The following is a 19,559-nucleotide window of genomic DNA, read 5'->3' on the forward strand; positions in this document are numbered from 1 at the left end:
GAAAGCATAGGGTGTCTACTTTCCGAAAAGGGGTCATTTGGGGGTGTTTGTACTGTCCTGGTATTTTAGCACCTCAAGAAATGTGATGGGCAGTCAGAAAGTAAAAGCTGTGTAAATTCCATTATCTATACCATAGTTTGTAGATGCTATAACTTTCACACAAAGCAATCAATATACACTTATTAGGATTTTTTTTAACCAAAATCATAGAGCAGAATACATTTCGGCCTAAATTTATAACTAACTTTGAGTTTACTATATATCTTTTATAGCCGAAAGTAAAAAAATATTGTTTTTCTTCAAAATATTTGGTCTTTTTTTGTTTATAGCGCTAAAAATAAAAAGGTGATCAAATACCACCAAAAGACAGCTCTATCTGTGTGAAGAATTTCGTTTGGGTACAGCATTGCATGACCACGCAATTATCAGTTGAATTAGTGCAGCGCCGAGTAGCAAAAAAAGGCGTGGTCATTAAGGGGGGTAAATCCTCTAGAGGGCAAGTGGTTAAAAGAATACTAATCTCATTTTACTGGTTGTATTACATGTGTTGTCTCCTTTCAAAATGAAATCATTATCATCCTCTGTAAAACTCTGTAAAAGTTTGTGTTACTTCTGATGGAACTGTGTGCTGTATCCGAACTGGAATCTCAGAAGTAATCATGTTGTGTCATTTAAAACCTCCCAATATCCTGCAGTGTTGACATTGAAGAGTACAGAAGCATCTTGGCGATGATCAAAGCTGTAAATGAGATTAACAAGGACCCCGATCTCCTGCCCAATGTTACCCTAGGATATCGTATATTTAGTACTTGTTCTGATGCAAAGAAAACTTTGGGATATGCCATGAAGATATTGTCTGGAGAGAAGGAAGCTCCCAACTATTACTGTAAGGAACGTGGAGAAGTGGCCGGTTTTATTGGTGACAGTAATTTCCATACAAGTCATGCGATGGCCCAGTTACTTAGTCTGTATCGGTATACACAGGTAAGTGATCACTTCAATAGATTATGCATATGATATGGTGTGTACAATAGATGACTTAGTAGTGTCTAGGTGTGATTTTTTTTCAACATTTTTTTTTTTCATTTATATCGCAAAAAAAATTACAAATAAAAACCCAGTGGTGATCAAATACCACCAAACAAAATCTCTATTTGTTTTAACAAAAATGATATAAATTTCATATGGGTACTGTATTGCATGACCACACAATAACCAGTTAAAATAGCACTGTGCCGAATAGCAAAAAATGGTCTGGCCATGAAGGGGGTAAAACCTTCCAGAGTTTGAGTGGTCAAAGTGGAGCTTTAGTCTAGATAAAAAGTGGGTGGGCAAGCAGGATTTTTAATGCAGAAGAGACATGTTTTGTCTGTATTAAAGCTGCTTACCTGCTTGCTTTGCTCTGTACAGGGAGCTGCACAAACATAGCTCACTGCACAAATTTGGCAATCCCAAAGCTGACGTCATCTTGACATCAGTGGCTGGTGGAGACTTCCAGGGACAGCACATTGCTGGATTCAAGGTGAATATAGTTCGGCTTTATTTACCACAGATTTAGTTAGTTACAGACAGATACTTCCTGTCCCTGATAGCTGGATCAGAAACCCCGACTGGAGGACTATGATGTTATATAAAGGCAAGTTTCCAGGAAGTTAAATTTCTTTTCTTCCAGACATAAAGAGTCCCCCCTTGTCCTCTGTGATGACCTCAGGGTGAATAACTACACCGAGTTTACTATATGAACCACTGATGTATTTATACATGGAGATCATATCCCCCTTATGTATTATACATGGAGGTCATATCCCCTCTTATGTATTATACATGGAGATCATATCCCCCCTTATGTATTATACATGGAGGTCATATCCCCCTTATGTATTATACATGGAGATCATATCCCCCCCTTATGTATTATACATGGAGATCATATCCCCCCTTATGTATTATACATGGAGATCATATCCCCCCTGTCTTGGAAATTCGCTTTAACGAATTTCTCCTTACCGTGAGTACTCGCAGTTGGATGCGCAGAAATCCCCCATAAAGCTGTGCGAATCTCGCTTACCACGACTGCAGCTAAACTACACGATTCCTGCCCATCCAGCTACTTTAGCTTCTGTTGAAATGTGGGGGTGAAGCTCCGTTACCCTAGAATGATCACACGACACTCTAAGGTTGGTGTTGCAATTCACATAAGGGCCGGCTTCAGCCTCAGCCTTTGGTTTTATTACAAATACACACATGCCCCCCACATGAATAAAGTCAATCCCCTCCCACCGAACAATGCAATGGGGAGTGCCTATACACAGGATGTACATTCCGATTGGAGCATAGCCTTTCCTATTATCTATCACTGGTCCTCCCCCATGAGCCTTCTGAGGTCAGCAGACTTCCTCCCCTTCCCCCCCATGAGCCATCTGAGGTCATATTTCCCAGCTCTTAGCAGTATGTCCATTCCCTGTACAAGCATCCCCTAGAAATATCAGTCTGTACCTGGATGGGCCCGATACGATCTTTATTAAAACACATCCATCCAAGATACAGTTCAGGTCGGTAATGGGTTGTAAGATATGCATAAGCCTACACGTGGAGTTCGTACCGCTTGCGCATTGCGTTACGAAGTCCATGTGGTACTATGCTGCTGATATGTGGATACAGGCCCACGGTCTACTGCCAGCGGCATTCGCATCGAATGGTGGTATACACGCCGGTCTATAAGCGCAGATCTGCCATCTCATCCATTACCGAGCTGAGTACTGTAATACATACATTGTACATGCGCATGGCCCAATTGCAGCCTTCAGAGCTTTAATTAAGCCACACGAGAGACATATGAATAACGCTCATATATGACACATTTAAAGTTCGACCAACAATACAAAATTTCCATGACACCCCTTATGTATTATACATGGAGATCATATCCCCCCTTATGTATTATACATGGAGATCATATCCCCCCTTTATGTATAATACATGGAGATCATATCCCCCCTTATGTATTATACATGGAGATCATATCCCCCTTATGTATTATACATGGAGATCATATCCCCCTTATGTATTATACATGGTGATCATATCCCCCCTTATGTATTATACATGGAGATCATATCCCCCCTTATGTATTATACATGGAGATCATATCCCCCCTTATGTATTATACATGGAGATCATATCCCCCTTATGTATTATACATGGAGATCATATCCCCCCTTATGTATTATACATGGAGATCATATCCCCCCTTATGTATTATACATGGTGATCATATCCCCCCCTTATGTATTATACATGGAGATCATATCCCCCCTTATGTATTATACATGGAGATCATATCCCCCCCTTATGTATTATACATGGAGATCATATCCCCCCCTTATGTATTATACATGGTGATCATATCCCCCCTTAATCTCCTCTTCTCAAGCGAATAAATTCAGTTCCTCTAATATTTCCTCATAGCTGAGCTCCTCCATGCCTTGTATCAGTTTAGTCGCCCTTCTCTGTACTTTCTCATGTTCCCCAATGTTCTTTTTTGTGAATTGGTGTCCAAAACTGAACTGCATATTCCAGATGAGGTTTTACTAATGATTTGTACCGGGGGGGGGGGGTAATATGGTATCTCTCTCTCTGGAGTCTATACCTCTCCTAATACAAGAGAGTATTTTGCTCGCTTTAGAACCCGCAGCTTGGCATTGCATGCCATTATTAAGCTTGTGATCTACCAGAACCCCCAGATCCTTCTCCACCATTGACCCCCCCAGTTGTACCCCCCAGTATGTATGATGCATATTCTTAACCCCCAAGTGCAGAACCTTACATTTATCTACATTAAACCTCATTTGCCACATTGTTGGCCCAATTACACAGAGCATTGAGGTCGGCTTGTAAGTTGAAGACATCCTGTAAGGACATTATATAACAGCTTGGTGTCATCTGCAAAGACTGAAATGAGATATTTAATATCAGACCCTATATCGTGTATAAATATATTAAAAGTAACCCTGGGGTACACCACTGATGACCCCAGACCATTCAGAGTATGAATCATTAACCACTACTCTTTGAATAAGATCTTTTAGCCAGTTTTCTATCCACTGACATACAGATTTTTCAAAGCCCTTAGACTTTACTTTACACAGTAGCCATGTGTGGGGAACTGTATTAAATGCTTTTGCAAAATTCAAGTATACCACGTCCACCGCCACCCCTCTGTCCAAGTATACCACGTGCACCGCCACCCCTCTGTCCAAGTATACCACATCCACCGTCACCCCTCTGTCCAAGTATACCACGTCCACCGTCACCCCTCTGTCCAAGTATACCACGTCCACCGTCACCCCTCTTTCCAAGTATACCACGTCCACCGTCACCCCTCTGTCCAAGTATACCACATCCACCACCACCCCTCTGTCCAAGTATACCACGTCCACCGTCACCCCTCTGTCCAAGGTTTTGCTCACTTCACCATAAAAAGAAATCAGATTTGTTTGACAACTTCTGTCTTTCATGAATCCATGCTGTCTGTTGCTTAAAATATTTTTTTCCAGCAAGAATTCACCTATGTGGTCTTTTATTAAACTCTCCAATATCTTCCCAACTATAGAAGTTAAACTAACAGGTCTATAATTACTTGGTAAAGATTTTGACTCCTTTTTAAATATTGGCCCCACATTGGCCTTACACCAATCCAGTGGTACTATGCCAGTCATTAAAGAGTCCCTAAAAATGAGAAACAATGGCTTTGAAATGACAGAGCTCAATTCTTTAAGGACCCGTGGGTGTATGCCATCCAGTCCAGGTGCTTTATTCACCTTTATTCTGTCTAAATATTTTTGGATCATATCAATTGTGAGCCAATGTGGATCATCTGGGGTCAATACCATGCCCAATATAGACAAGAGCTCCCCCATGCTGCTTTGTATACACAGAGCTTCTCTTTGTCCCCAGTCACCCACTCTAGATTATTTTGTAAAGGGCCTACATGCTCGGACCGAACCTTTTTACTAACAATATTTTTTAAGAATTTTTTTTTTTTTTGTATTAACAATTTTTATTGGTTTTCAAATAAGTAAATTATAAACAGAACAGAGAGAAACATCGATGGCATAACTACATATAATCATGTCCAATAGAATCATACAAAGTCATACAAAATCAGTGCAGAAACAATCAGGATCTTAGATTCGAGCCGGCAAAGAGGAAATGAAGGAATCCCACGGGAGCCAAATCAACTCAAATACAGCAGACAAACAATTATGTAAAGCAGTCAAATACTCCATCCGTCTTACTTCAGCAATAGGTTTGTACAAAGTCAGCAGTGTGGGGGGAGTAGAAGATAACCAACCCATAGGAATACTTCTCCTGGCCGCGGTCAACACGTCAGCAGCAAGTTTTCTGGCTGGATTAGATAGACCCGGGAATGGCAAGCCCAGCAAAAAATGCAGAGGGTCAAAAGGGAGCGAGGCATGAAGCATTGATTGCAACAAGGAACGGACATCCTCCCAAAAAGGAACAATAGATTTACAAGTCCAAAAAATATGATAGAGAGAACCTGAATCCTTACCACAGCGCCAGCAGACAGGAGAAGCACTCGGGTTGAAAGCATGAAGAACCTCAGGTGTTTTGTACCATAACATCATAATCTTATAAATGTTTTCCTTAAAAACCACACAAACAGAAGATTTAGATGCATTTACCCAAATATTCTTCCACGTCAGTAAATCAATATCACGTTGTACAAACTGAGACCACCTACGCATGTAAAGGTGAGTTTCATTAGATAAAGGGGATGCATCCATAAGAATTTTATAAGTATAGGAGATAATACCCCTTTGGTGGGGGCTCTGCATACATAAACGTTCGAAGGGTGTAGGCTTCCCCAGGATCAATGAGGGTGATAAAGTAGAGAAAAAATGGCGTATTTGGAAATATATATATAGGTGATGAGGAGGTAAAGAAGCTTTTTTCTGGAGATCTGGGAATGAATGTAATTTACGAGTCACCAGATGTACCAAGTGACGTAATTGAAAAAGGTTAGATACCACCCAAAGAGACATCCGAGATATGGCCATATTGTCTGGCAGGTTAGGGTTGTAGAGGATATTTGTCAAAGGGGAGCATTCAGAGGCTAGAGTAAATTGAGTCTTACATTTCTGCCATACCGTCAATGAAAATTGCATGGGACCAAGGAATAGATGGCGGAAGGAAGAGACATCCACTGCCGCGGTTGACCAAAGAAGGGAACATGGATGAACTGGGGACAGTTGTAAAGATTCAATCTCAGTCCATGTGTTGGGAGGGTGTTGCGTGGACCATGACAGAAGAAAACTAAGGTGAGTTGCATAATAATACTTGATTATATCCGGCGCTCCCAGACCTCCCCTAGAACGCGGAGAAAGCAGAACAGAACGTGCAATCCTGTGCCGCATATTGTGCCAGATAAAGTGTAGGAAAGATTTCTGAAGCGAGTGAAGCTTGGACATAGGAACGGGAACGGGGAGAGTTGCAAACAAGTACAAGAGTTTGGGTAACACGGTCATTTTTAGAACGTTAATGCGACCGAGAAAAGAGATGGGCAAGGCATCCCAACGTTTCAGAGAGCGAGAGATTGCTATAAACAAAGGGGGGAAATTGGCCTCGTATATGGATTGGTAAGAGAGGGAAATATTAGTACCTAAATATTTTAAAGAGTGTGTGCACCACCGGTAGGGAATGGCTTCCTGAAGCGAGGACAAAACGATAGGTGGGATATGTATTGGGAGTGCCTCAGTTTTGGACGTATTGACTTTGTAACCTGAAATAGCCCCAAATTGTTTCAAGGACTTATGCAAAATCGGTAAAGAAGTATGGGGACTCGTAAGCGTGAGAAGAATGTCATCTGCAAATAACGATAATTTGTACTCATGGGAATGTGACTGTATCCCGCGAATATCCGGGTTTGACCTAATAGCGATAACTAGAGGTTCCAGACAAAGAATAAACAGTAAAGGAGAGAGTGGGCAGCCCTGACGCGTTCCGTTTGACATCTGAAAGGGAGGCGAGAGAAAAGAAGCTAATCTGACCTGTGAAAGGGGGAATGAATAGAGGGCCTTCAAAGCTGCTACAAATGGACCTTTGAAACCAAATCTCTCCAAGACCATGAACATATAAGGCCAGCTTAAACGGTCGAAAGCTTTTTGAGCGTCCAAGCTTAATAACACTGTAGGGGTAGAGGACCTGTTAACCAGATCAACCAGATCAATAGTTCTCCTAGTGTTATCTGCGGCATGTCTGGCAGGTACAAAGCCCACTTGATCCCTATGTATGATCTTGGAGATGATTCCCGACAATCGGTTGGCTAAAATTTTGGTAAAAATCTTATAATCGGAATTGAGTAGGGCAATGGGGCGGTAGTTGTCCACGATAGAATGGTCCTTATCGGGTTTAGGGATGACCGAGATATATGCACGGGAGAATTCAGTCTAAGGTATAATTCCCTTAAAAAGATCGTGATATAGAGAGAGGAGATGCGGTGCCAGAATACCAATAAAAGTTTTATAGCAGGAGTAGGGCAGTCCGTCCGGTCTCGGAGCTTTACGAGAAGGGAGAAGTTTGATTGTGTCCAGTAATTCCTCTAGGGTAATGTCAGCATTAAGGGTGGCAGTGTCCGAAGGTGAAATACTCGGGAGTGACAATGTATCAAAAAAATTATCAAATAATGACTGTGTGAGGGGTGGGTGCAGGTCCGGGGTTAAACAGTTATACAATTTCCCGTAAAATGAGCCAAAAAGAGTTGCCATAGCCCGAGGATCGTAAGTGGGGCTTCCATCTGGCTGTATTAGTAAGTCAGGCATCGTAGAAGGGGACTGAGCTTTGAGACGATTGACTAACATACGATGGGGCTTATTGGAAAATTCATAGAATTTCTGCTTGACCCAAAGGAGGGATTGAGCAGTCCTACTGGAGTCAAGAGCTTTAACCTGATCCCGTAGAGAAATTACCCTCTGGAGCCCAGGAATAGATGGCTTAGCCAATAACCGACCTTCCGCCCAAGATAACTGTTGTATGAGGGAAGCCCTAGCACTCGCCGAGGACTTTTTTAAACGAGAACCCATAGAAATACAAAGCCCTCGAAAAACCGCCTTGTGAGCCTCCCATAGAGTTGAGAAGGAGTTTACGGAACCAACATTATGGGTGAAATAAGTATCAAGTCCCTGCGATAATTCATCTCTAAGATGGTCTGTGGAAAGAAAGGTCTCATTAAGGCGCCAATGACAAGGTTTGGATATAAGAGGGGGGAAAAAAAGGTTTAAAGTCAAAGAGGCATGGTCGGACCAAGTAATGGGATTAATATCAGAAGAGACCAGAAGTGGAAGCAATGGAGCAGAAACGAAAAAATGGTCTAGGCGAGAATAACTACGGTGAGGGGTAGAGTAAAAAGTGAACTGTTTATGGAGAGGATGTTTAATCCGCCATGCGTCAAAGAGACGATGCTCCCTAATTAATCTACGAAAGGATTTTGAAGAGGAGCATTGCCGCTTCGAGGGAGAGGACTCAAAAAGAACCTTTCTGTCTTTATGGGGGGAAAGAATCAGATTAAAATCTCCCCCAACTATCACCTGCGAAGTGGACAAGGAATCCAGTTCGGCGAGTGTTTGGGATAGAAATTGCAATTGGCCTGTGTTAGGGGCGTATAAATTCAGCAGAACTAGGGGAGTCTCACCAAACATACACTCCAGAAGAATGAAACGACCTTGTCGGTCAACTTTGGAGGAAACAACCCGAAGGGAGCAATGTGACCCAATCAAAATTGCCGCCCCGGCCTTCCCAGAAGGATCAAAAGCCGAGTAGGCACGGGGAAAAAATCTCGAGGCAAAACAAAAGGAGCCTGTAGATTTGAAATGGGTCTCTTGGACAAAAATGATGTCTGCTCCTGAGTATCGAAATTCTTTCAAAGCCATCCACCTTTTATGAATAGAGTTGAGGCCCTTAACATTGTATGACAGAAACCTCAAAGCCATTATAGAATAACAGTGGCTGGGCTACATGTATTAGCATGACAAATGGAAAAATTACCATCGATGTAGTAAAAAGAAAAATAACAGAAAACAGAAAACATAACACAACAGAAAAAAATACACAATGAAGAGCAGGTATCCGCAAGGATATAAACTTGGGAATGTCAACTAAGCCCAAGTCGTCTAGGCCATTGGCTAGACAGTATCGAGGGCAGCACGACATCCGACACTTCCGGGAGGACGTCAAACCCGGCCAGAGAAAACAAGAACAAAATAAAATAAAATGCACCCAGCAAGGCTATGGCCGAACAAAACACCCGATTCGGCACAAAAGGTCACCCCTGAAAATCATCAGGCAGGAGGGTCGCTTGATCGGGGAGGGCGTGGACGTTGCGGTGTGCGTCTCCTCCGACCTCCGCGGACTGGTGTCCATATCTTGGAAGGGGTGGCAGAAGGACGGGATGGAGTAGGCGGCGGCGAGGACATATCATCAGGTAGAGGTGGAAGTCCCAACTGCTTAAGGAAAGAATCCGCCTCTTGAAGATCACGGAGGACAACATGGGTGTTGTCCCTAACAACCACCAGTTTAAAGGGGAACCCCCAACGATACAGGACATGATGATGTTGAAGATGTGTGGTGATCGGCTTAAAAGCCCGTCGCTTAGCAAGAGTAATCGGAGAAAGATCACAGAAGAGTTGGAGTTTATCACCTTTAAACTCCAAAGAAGATTTGTGGCGGGCTGCTGATAGTAAGGCTTCTTTACTTTGGAAGTAGTGGAAGCGGACTATAACGTCACGTGGACTGGTTGCCTCAATCGGTTTAGGGCCCAGAGAGCGATGGGCCCTATCCATCCGCCAATCTGCTTCTGGGACCATGGGGGCAGTAGCGATGAAGAAGGACAGTAGATGGCGGTGCAATTGAGCATCAGCAACAGATTCGGACAAACCACGTATACGGATATTTTGGCGCCGTTCCCTGTTTTCCAGGTCCTCTTGCTGGAGCTGCATTTGGGACATGGAATGTTTCAGATAGGCATTATCTTCCTCCAAAACGTGAACGTATTGCACCAAATCATCAAACTTACTTTCCAGCTTATCCGTGCGGTCCCCAATCTGGGCTATTTCCCCTCTGAGCTCATTAGCCAATTTTCCCACTTCAGCGGCTATAGAGGCGGTAATGTTTCGTAAAAAAATTTGCAGCTTGTCGTCTAACGCGGAGATTGTGAGCAGAGGAGACGACTTTGTCTGCTGAAGATTCAGACCAGGGGCTGGGAGACCCCCTGGAGTAGGGTTGTCCATAGCTTCTCCTGCTGTCAATTGGGGGTCATGATCCCCCATGTGTGGAAGGATCGGAGCAGAGGTTTGCAGCTGTGCTGGGATTATACAGGGTGCAGTACCCTCCGCGGCCGCTAGAGGTCCGGGATCGTTCCTCGGACCTCTATCCTCACTAGAGGCCGGGGATTGCGGCCTATATAGGAAGCGCCGCAGAGGCGAGGGCCGCGGGTCCTGAGGCTGCGGGGAGGGGGGCTTCCAGCGCCCTATCTTCCCCATAGAAGCCTCTCCCTGGTGCTGGGCCGGGTGCTTGGTGAAACGTGACTCACCCGAGGCAGAAGATCAGCTGTAGTGCGGAGCGGGTGAGTCACTCCTGGCCGGGGGATGAGCGGAGCTCAGCAGAATACGTCTGCCATCATCCCTGGCCGCGCATGCGCCTCAAGAATTTTTTGGGGTTGGTCCTACTATCTTTTGCAATCTGTCGTTCGTTTTCAAATTTTGCGGCCTTTATTTCCTTTGTGCATATTCTGTTATATTATTTGTAATGTGTAAACGATGATCGTGTTCCTTCATTTTTATTTTTAATAAAAGCTCTTTTCTTATTATCTATAGCCTTTTTAACTTTGGCCGTAAGCCACATAGGTTTGATTTTTAGCCTTTAAACTTGTTGCCCATGGGAATATATTTTGCAGTGTGTTCACATACAGTCTTTTTGAAGAACTTCCATTTCTGTGTTGTGTTCATCGATGCCAATATTCCCTCCCAGTTTAAGACTTGGAGAGCAGCTCTCAGCCTCGGAAAAAGAACTCTCTTTAAATTGAGCGGTTTTATTTTTTCCGTATGTGCTTGCTGTTTACAGCTAACAATAAATTAAATCATGTTATGGTCACTGCTACACAGATGTTCTTTTATATGGACATTAGTAATAAGCTCTGCATGGTTTTAGATTACCAGGTCCAGCAGAGCATTGTTCCTAGTAGGTGCCTCTATGAACTGTACCGTAAAATTGTCCTGTAGTAGGTTTAAAAATGTTTACCCTTTACCTGTTCCTGAAATACCATTACTCCAATCAATTTCAGGGTAGTTAAAATCCCCCATTATTATCACTGTCCCAGCCCTTGCAGTCCTTGAGATTTTTTTGGGATGCCTAAGGAAACTGCAAACTGAAGACAACTTCCTGGCAACTATATACAAGTCCAAGTCCAAGATGGGAAATTCGCTTCTAGGAGATCTCTCCAGCCTCTCATGGTGTACCTCCCTAAATGAATCCTCTTCTATCTGGAGGAAACTCTGGACAAGAAGATCCTGTGGCTATAACTTTAAGTTACACAGTCCCGGGTAAAGAGCTAGTCAGATTTCTCACCAGAACACCCTCTCCCCATGTCTGGCCCAGGGGGTGCAGGATTACTCATTTATTTGCCTGTATTTGCCTGTGAGCTGCTTGGGTTGGTGGCTGCCTTCAGGCCTATGTTGGCTCCTTCCCCGGCTCCACAGATGATCCTTCCTCTGGGTACTAATAAGGCTGAGTGACACTCTTTTCCAGGTCCAGGCTTGTAGTTAGGCCTTTTCCCACCAGACCCCCTCCCAGGCTCCTACATCTCAGCCTTCCTCACACATTCCACCCGAACTCTCCTTCTGCTGAGCAGGCTCAGTAATACTTAAAGGTTGTCCTGACTCCATGCCAAGCCCCCTGCCTGGGGATTAACCAGGATCCCTTAAGTATACAGATAAGACCCTTCGCACCCCTGCCCACTGCTTCTAGAATATTTTCCAAGTTTTTAGAGCAGGGGGAAGTATTGAGGAACTGATCTGCAGAGCCTCTCAGTTCTGACCTAAAATTGACCCTCTAACTCAGCCCAGGCTGTTACTCGGCCTTTCTAGCTGAGAAAAAACTAGCTAGCGCTCCTTATCTAACTAGAGGAGCTCTACATTGGCATACACCTATATACTTATGGTTAATATTATATGCTGATGTGACATAAATGTACGATTTGAGTAGCTGAGATGTGATCTGTAGAAATATGACATTGTAGATTTAGCTTTTCCATGTTAATAATAAGATGTGTTCAGAATTCAGTCAGAGACTTATGGTCACCAATTAGCATCTGAAAGGACAGAGCATCCTCTAGGCTGGAGGTGACACCTAGATGCCAATAAGACTTGTCACCTACATAGTCAGACTTAGTCGACTTCTACAAATCTAAGAAGAAGAACTCTAGACATTTTGGTTTCAGAGGCAGTGGGAGCCCAAGAGATGGCTCCGATGTGTCTAGGAGCTCTGACGTATATTAGCAGATCAAAGGAATATATTTCATCTCTCATAAAAGCTAAAATATTAGTTGCAGAGAGATGAAAATACTTCCTTCTGATTGGACACACTGTAGGATACAACTGCATGTAAAACTATATTTGTAGCCTATGTAGAATCCCAGAGAAATGCAGAAAATTATTATATAGCACCTGATTGCGACAGCTGAACAGTGATTGGTATTGTCATGATCAGACTGATGCGCTGGTGTTGGAAATTTAATCCCTGACTTGGTGATTCAAACCGTTCCTGGTCCAATCGACTTTGGGCATTTCAGTACCCAGAATGTCCTGTGGGCTGGTACAGCCCCCAGAGTTGATTGGCCAAGGGCTAATGTCCAGCCTACATCCATACTCCCATAAATTGAGGACCTGAGATATGGACGGTGTGATTCGTACAGAGCGGGTTCTATTGACTGGCAAATCGAGGACTTTCTCTGACTTGCTCCAGTCGCAGGATAACTCTTGGTAAAAGTTTTATTTCTGTTTTTATTCCCTTTTATTTTATAGTCAATAGCCAATTGTGTGTCTTTTTGTATTTTCTGTAATTGTTTTTTCTTTGTACATATTTTATGCACTGCCCACTTTCGGGATATTAAATCATTAAATTAATAAGTGACTTCTGTGTACTTAAGCTCGGGCTCATATCTCTGGAGAGATTGTATTGTATTGTATAGCAGTGTCTTTTTATGCTCGGTCAAGTTCATTGCCTATCTGTATGCAATGGCACTGCATGTTGGCAGATTGCATGCAGATTGTAAGGTAGCAGGTCTGCCAGACGGAGATCTGTGTGTGTGGTCCAGCGGACAAACTGTTAGGTGGTGGCAAGCTACCATTTGTGTTGTGTCTGGTGTGGGGGTGTGTGGACAGTGGAAGAGTGATTAACACCGGGGCTCTAGCTTGTAGGATAGCTGGAGGAATCCTAGAAGGGTGTGCCAATTTCTAGGCTGCCCTTCAACCCTTAGCATTCACCAGATTGTATCTGCCTGTGTGTGGTCAACCAGATGGATTGGAGTGGAGTCTCCCTCTAGTGGTGGCCAGAGGTAGTGCGGGCTGTGAAAGTGTTTCACGGTTGGTCTTATATATATGCTCAAAGTAAGTCCCCCTCATTCCCTCTTTACCCCAAGTCACTGCCGCATGTGCATGCCTAGGTTAGCTAGTCACTGTGGGCGTGTGCGTGTAGGTTGGATCCGTGACAGCTGGTTGCAGATGTTGTTCTGCACCCAATTACTTTGATTAGATTATTGGATAATTTCCAAGGAAGGGAATTCCTTCTGTTTACAGAGGCCCTGTCCTGGGTGGAGGCAATACCCGCTTCATTATCAAACCCAAACTTCTGCTTTGCGACGGTTCTGGTTCCCTTATTTACCTATAGGTCATAAAGCCCCCCAAAAGAGGGCTACACACTTACAAACTTTCATTGCACTAGATCTAGGCATTTCATCTTTCTTTCACTTTTGTTTTGAGGTCTATATGCATTCCTTGCGTTGTATCCAAGAGAGCTGCAGAATCGTTTTTGTAGTTGAGGAAGATTAAATGGACTTTGTGTTGGATTCTGCCAAATAGGATTATTAGAAGGGTGGGCTGGATATGTTGTTTGTTCTATATAATCAAGTTAAGTACAGTATACATCAGCAGATGTAAAGTGAGAACCTGTTGTAAATGATAAGTAGGCATTGTGGGCCATGGGTAGCACAGTGGCTAAATGGTTAGCATTTCCACCTGGCAGTACTAGGGTTGTTGGTTCAAATCCCAACCACGGCACCACCTGCCTAGTTTGCATGTTCTCCCTGTGCCTGTGTGGGTTTCCTCCCACACCCCAAAAACATGCTGTTAGGGGAATTGGCTCCTGTCTAAATTGGCCCTAGTATGTGTATGTATGAATGTGAGTTAGGGACCTTAGATTGTACACCCCTTGAGGGTTAGGGACTGATGTGAATGTACAATATATATTATTATTATACAGGATGTATATGGCGCCAACAGTTTGCTCAGCGCTTTACAATATAACTGGAGACAATACATTAACAATGCAGTAACAATACAGTTTAATACAAGAGGGATTTGAGGGCCCTGCTCCTTGGAGCTTACAATCTAGGAGGGAGGGGCTAGTGGTACAAAAGGTAGTAACTGTGGGGGATGGACTGGTTGGAAGAGTAGAAGATTCCAGTATTAGCTGAGGGCAGGATAGACTTCCCTGAAGAGATTGGTTTTCAGAGATCGCCTAAAAGTGAGCAGAGTAGGCGATAGTCTGATAAATTGGGGTAGAGAGTTCCAGAGGATGGAGGAAGCTCTGGAGAAGTTCTGGAGACAAGCATGGGAGAAGACAAGGGAGCTAGGGAGTAGGAGGTCTTGTGAGGAGCGGAGAGTACGGTTTGGGTGATATTTAGAGACAAGATCGGTGATGTAATTTGGGGCAGAGTTATAAATGGCTTTATACGTTATTGTTTGTGTTTTGAATTTGGGCAATGGGAAGCCAGGGGAGGGATTGGCAATGAGGGATGGCAGATACAGAACGGTTAGTAAGGTGGATGAGTCTGGCAGCAGCATTCATGATAGACTGAAGAGGGGATAGCCTGCGATGAGGTTGGCCGATGAGGAGGGAGTTACAATAGTCAAAGCGGGATATAACAAGGGAGTGAATGAGTTGCTTAGTGGTTTCCAAGGTTAGGAACAGTTGTATCTTGGAGATGTTGCGGAGGTGAAGTCTACAAGATTTGGAGAGCGATTGGATTTGGGGCTGAAAGGACAGATGGGAGTCTAGGATTACACCTAGTACCCTGGCATGAGGGGAGGGACTGATGATTGTGTTATTGATCTTGATGGAGAAGTGTATATACTGTAATTTCTGAAAATATAATATGTACCCCTTGGCTTGACAAACAGTTTCTAGAAATTCCGATCTGCATTCCCCTCCTATGTAGACTTACCTGGTTTCATGCCATGCTTCATCCCCCATTGATCCTCATATGAATCCAGGATATTTTAATAGGCTTTCAGATCAGATAGATGTCTATGTCCTTACGCAGAGTCCTACACCCAAACCTTGGTTTGGATTTGCTCTTCCTCTAGTCTGGATGTAATCTCTTGCAGTCTACATCCTCTTTCCACATTATATGTTGATTGAGTGTTTCAGACTAATTGTATTGCCTAAAAGCTTGTGCCTTTCTACATGCCTTGACCGTTGTGATCTATATGATATCCCCTTTATGCTGTACTCTTGACTTGCATTGTTTTCTTGTTTCTAATAAACATTATGGGAAAAAAAAAGAAAAGTCGGTTCAGCAACTGGAATCAGCATACAGGATCTCAGGATACACAGGAGACTGAAGACAAAGCAGCATTGTTCCTGAACAATGGCCCAGATTAAATAGCCCATTTTGTGCTAGCATCTGTCACAAGTGCATGTGGGCACCAGCGCACATGAGTATGAGCACAGGTACGATAATCTGCCCAGTTCCTGTGAGCATTAGAGGGAACATGTATTAGCCTGTGCACAGAGGTCCATCCAGAAGAGCCATCTTGTCTATTGGCATGCCATCCGTGACAGCAGCTGTCTTTGGTTTCTGCCTCTCCCTCTCTCCATTCCTCTGCAGTCTTCAGTACCGATTACCCTTCTCCCCAGCTACCCTGCAGTCTCCCATGCAAAGTCCCATGCCCCCACCTGTTATTGACTTCTGGGCCCACCACTGTCCTTGCAACCAGGGCCGTAGATAAGGGAGTACCAGCATTCTTCCTGTATGGGGCCCAGGCCAGTAGGGGGGCCTAGGCAGCTGCGTGAGTTGGATGTGGGCAGAAAGGGTGACCGGCATGGTGTGGGGGGGGGGCAATTACTGGAAACAATCCCTCTATATCTGAAATCTGGCTTCTCCTCTCCCTACCGCCGGCTTTTAGCTGCTGCAGAGAGCGCCGTACAGGGATCGGTTTCCAGCCATTGTGCCTCCCATGCACCCATCTCCCTCCCTGTGCACCATATGTTTCCCCCTGCTGCCTGCCACCCCCGCAGTGCTGCTGGCCTCCCTCCTTTCCTTCCCATCAGCAGGTGTAGGCACACAATAGGATCCTTCAGGATAGAGAGTGGGAAAAGGGTCTGGTAAATATGTTGTGTTTACTAGCCCCTTCTTTTCCTGAATGAACACAATGAGTGATCTGTGATTAATAACTGAAGCATAGTAAACTGTGTTTCTTTTTGGAGGGGGGCCCTGTCAGGTTGGCTGTATGGGGCCTCGTGGTTTCTAACAGAAGCCCAGATTGTAAGCAATGATGTGCAGGTCCCAGCATTTACAGGACAACAAACCTTTCATCTAGACTGGTTCTGCCTCCTGGCTTCATGGCCATGCACCTATGCTGCCTGTAGTGTTTGTATACGGCAACTCTTCTGTTGTGTAAGGGGGACCTCTGATGTGTAAAATGGACTATGAGACTATAAGAGATAGGCTCTGATGTATAAGGGAGGGACTTTGATGTGTAAAAGGGGCTCTGTGTGAGGGGGTTTCTAATATATAAGGGAGGGGCTCTGATGTGTAAGGGAGACTCTAATGTGTAAGAGGGCCTCTCATGGGAAGGGGGGATCTAATGTGTAGAAGGGTGCTCATATATATAAGTGGAACTCTGAAGTGTAAGGGGGGCTGTCATGTGTAAGACAGAACCCTTGATGTGATGGGGGGATCTGATCTGTAAAGAGGACTGTGATGTATAAGGAGTTTTATTAGGGAAGCTCAAATATGTAAAGAGGGGCTCTGATGTTTATGGGGTTTGTGATGTTTACAAAGAGACTCTGATGTGTAGGGGAAATGTGGTGTGTAAGGGAGGGCTCTGATTTGTAAGGGTGCTCTATTGTGTGGCGGGGGCACTGCTGATGTGAAGGGGGGCTATGATGCTCAATGGAAGACTTTCATATTTGAAAGCCATCATGGGTCAAGGTCGATGCTATGATCTTGCTCTGCTGAGCGTGGAAAGAGATGAAACAAAAAAATGACTTTGATGACATCATAGAACAATTCCATCAGAGAAAGGAATGAAGGGGTGGTGATCATTTCAAATAGCTCAATAATTTGTGACTTTACAGATCATGAGTATGACTTTCATTTTCTGAGTTGATATTATGGTCTAATGATCTCTGGGTGTCAGATGTTGGGACAGGGGTGACATTTCAGTGTTTGCCATGTGTCCATCCCATTTATGTATTTTCCATCATATTATCCAGATCAGTTATCAGGCCACTGACCCTCTGATGAGTGATGGAAAAATGAGTCCAACCTTCTTCCGTATGACACCAGATGACCGGGTCCGTTTTGCAGCTATTATAAACTTTTTGCAGCATTTTGGGTGGAACTGGGTTGGAATATTAACAACATGGGATGGCAGCGGTCAGGATGAGACAAAAGAACTGAGTAAGATGATGAACCAACATGGAATCTGCATAGAATATATCATTCAACTCCCTAATAATGAAGCGGATTTCTTTCAGAGAATGAGGATTGTTAATGAATCAGCAGCTAAAGTTATCATAGTGTGTGGAACCTACGATGTAAACTTTGAATATTTTATTGCTCCTATATCCAATGTTATAGAAACGATCACATTTATTTTCCCACCAACATGGAATAAACTAAATAGTATCACTTTTGGAAACTGTGTACGTTTAATCAACTGCAGCTTCTTTTTCATTTGGCCACAAAAGATAACATTAAAGTTCTATAATATGAGTGTCAACTTCTCTAGCTGGTTAAATGACCCATTACTGGAAGATATTGGATTTTATTACTTCACCTGCCTCAGCTCAAACCTATTCAAAAATGCCCTTTTACAATTTTACTATGACTTTCCTGCAAAACCGTGTAAAGATTTAAAAGAGCTCTCACATCTGTTTACTACTTATACAACTCTGCCCTCCTATGCATACAGGGCTGTATATGTTCTGGCCAATGCTCTCCATTGGATGTACATGAAGAAAAATACATCTGAACAAACTGGATTCCAGCACAGGGTGAGTTGGATAATAAGTGTTTATATTACTATGAACCAATCCTAGATTATATAATAATTATGTGGAAAAAACTCAGGGAGTGAGATGGACAGCTATCTTCACCACCCTTCCATTTCCTGGGCAATCAGGAAAACTTCAATCACCAACACATTTGTTTTATCTCTAAAGGTTTTAAATATAAATTAACAAATGTCTTTTTTTTTTTAAACAAGGGGAAGAAGTGATTTTTTATATCAATTTTCTATTGATTTGTTTTACTAATTGCTTTATATAGTATGCCATGTTAACAGACAGTCCAGATTTCTTGGTATATTTTATATGCATTCTGTATATATTTATATGTATTTAAATGTATTATATTTGTGTACAATTGAATTTATATATCTTCATGGTTAATTAGTCCACATCATCAGACAGGGGGTGCAGTCACAGATGGGGGGCATTGTCCTGCGTGAGTGCATTTTCTGCAGGAGTGCAAAACAGCAGTTGAACACAGCCCTCTGATTATGTCCTCTGCTATTTCACAGGTAAATGCTGTCCTGTGATCTCCACCTTAAACTGTCTCCCTGCTATGCACTGACTTTCTGCAAAACTCAGGATAATTAGTCCTATATCTTTTTTGTCTGTTTGTGGTGATTGATTCTCACATCCTTTGCCTTTCTGTGATCAGAGAATCAATCATCTTTTATGACCCTGGCCTGTGTCTGCTGTTGGTCTGGTTTTGACCAACCTCCCCCAAATTCATGTGATCCTTATCAGTTCCTAATTGGGGCAGATAAGAGTTGCTCATTTGATCAACTTCCTATAAACTTAGACCGAGGGGGGGAGGTACAGTCGCAGAGGAGGGCATTGTCCTGCGTGAGTTCATTTTCTGCTGGAGTGGAAAACAGCAAAACAGCAGTTGAACACAGCAGTTGAACACAGCAGTTGAACACAGCAGTTGAACACAGCAGTTGAACACAGCAGTTGAACTAAAGCAGGATAAC

The 19,559-nt window shown here is 43.4% G+C and overlaps 1 protein-coding gene across 1 annotated transcript in view; it reads left to right on the forward strand.

Moving 5' to 3' along the window:
* The window catches only part of LOC149457671 (vomeronasal type-2 receptor 1-like), a 29,310-nt gene extending 10,192 nt beyond the window's left edge, over positions 1–19,118 (forward strand). Inside the window, exons 3-5 of the mRNA XM_089683399.1 lie at positions 696–984; positions 17,791–18,573; positions 19,101–19,118. Of these exons, the coding sequence (XP_089539525.1) occupies positions 696–984; positions 17,791–18,573; positions 19,101–19,118 (1,090 nt within the window). The remainder of the gene's footprint in view (positions 1–695; positions 985–17,790; positions 18,574–19,100) is intronic.
* Positions 19,119–19,559: the final 441 nt, after the last annotated feature.

The sequence above is a fragment of the Staurois parvus genome, unplaced genomic scaffold (assembly GCF_062004578.1).
Source record: "Staurois parvus isolate SC_StPar_1 unplaced genomic scaffold, SC_StPar_1.0 ptg000308l, whole genome shotgun sequence".
NCBI lineage: Eukaryota > Metazoa > Chordata > Amphibia > Anura > Ranidae > Staurois > Staurois parvus.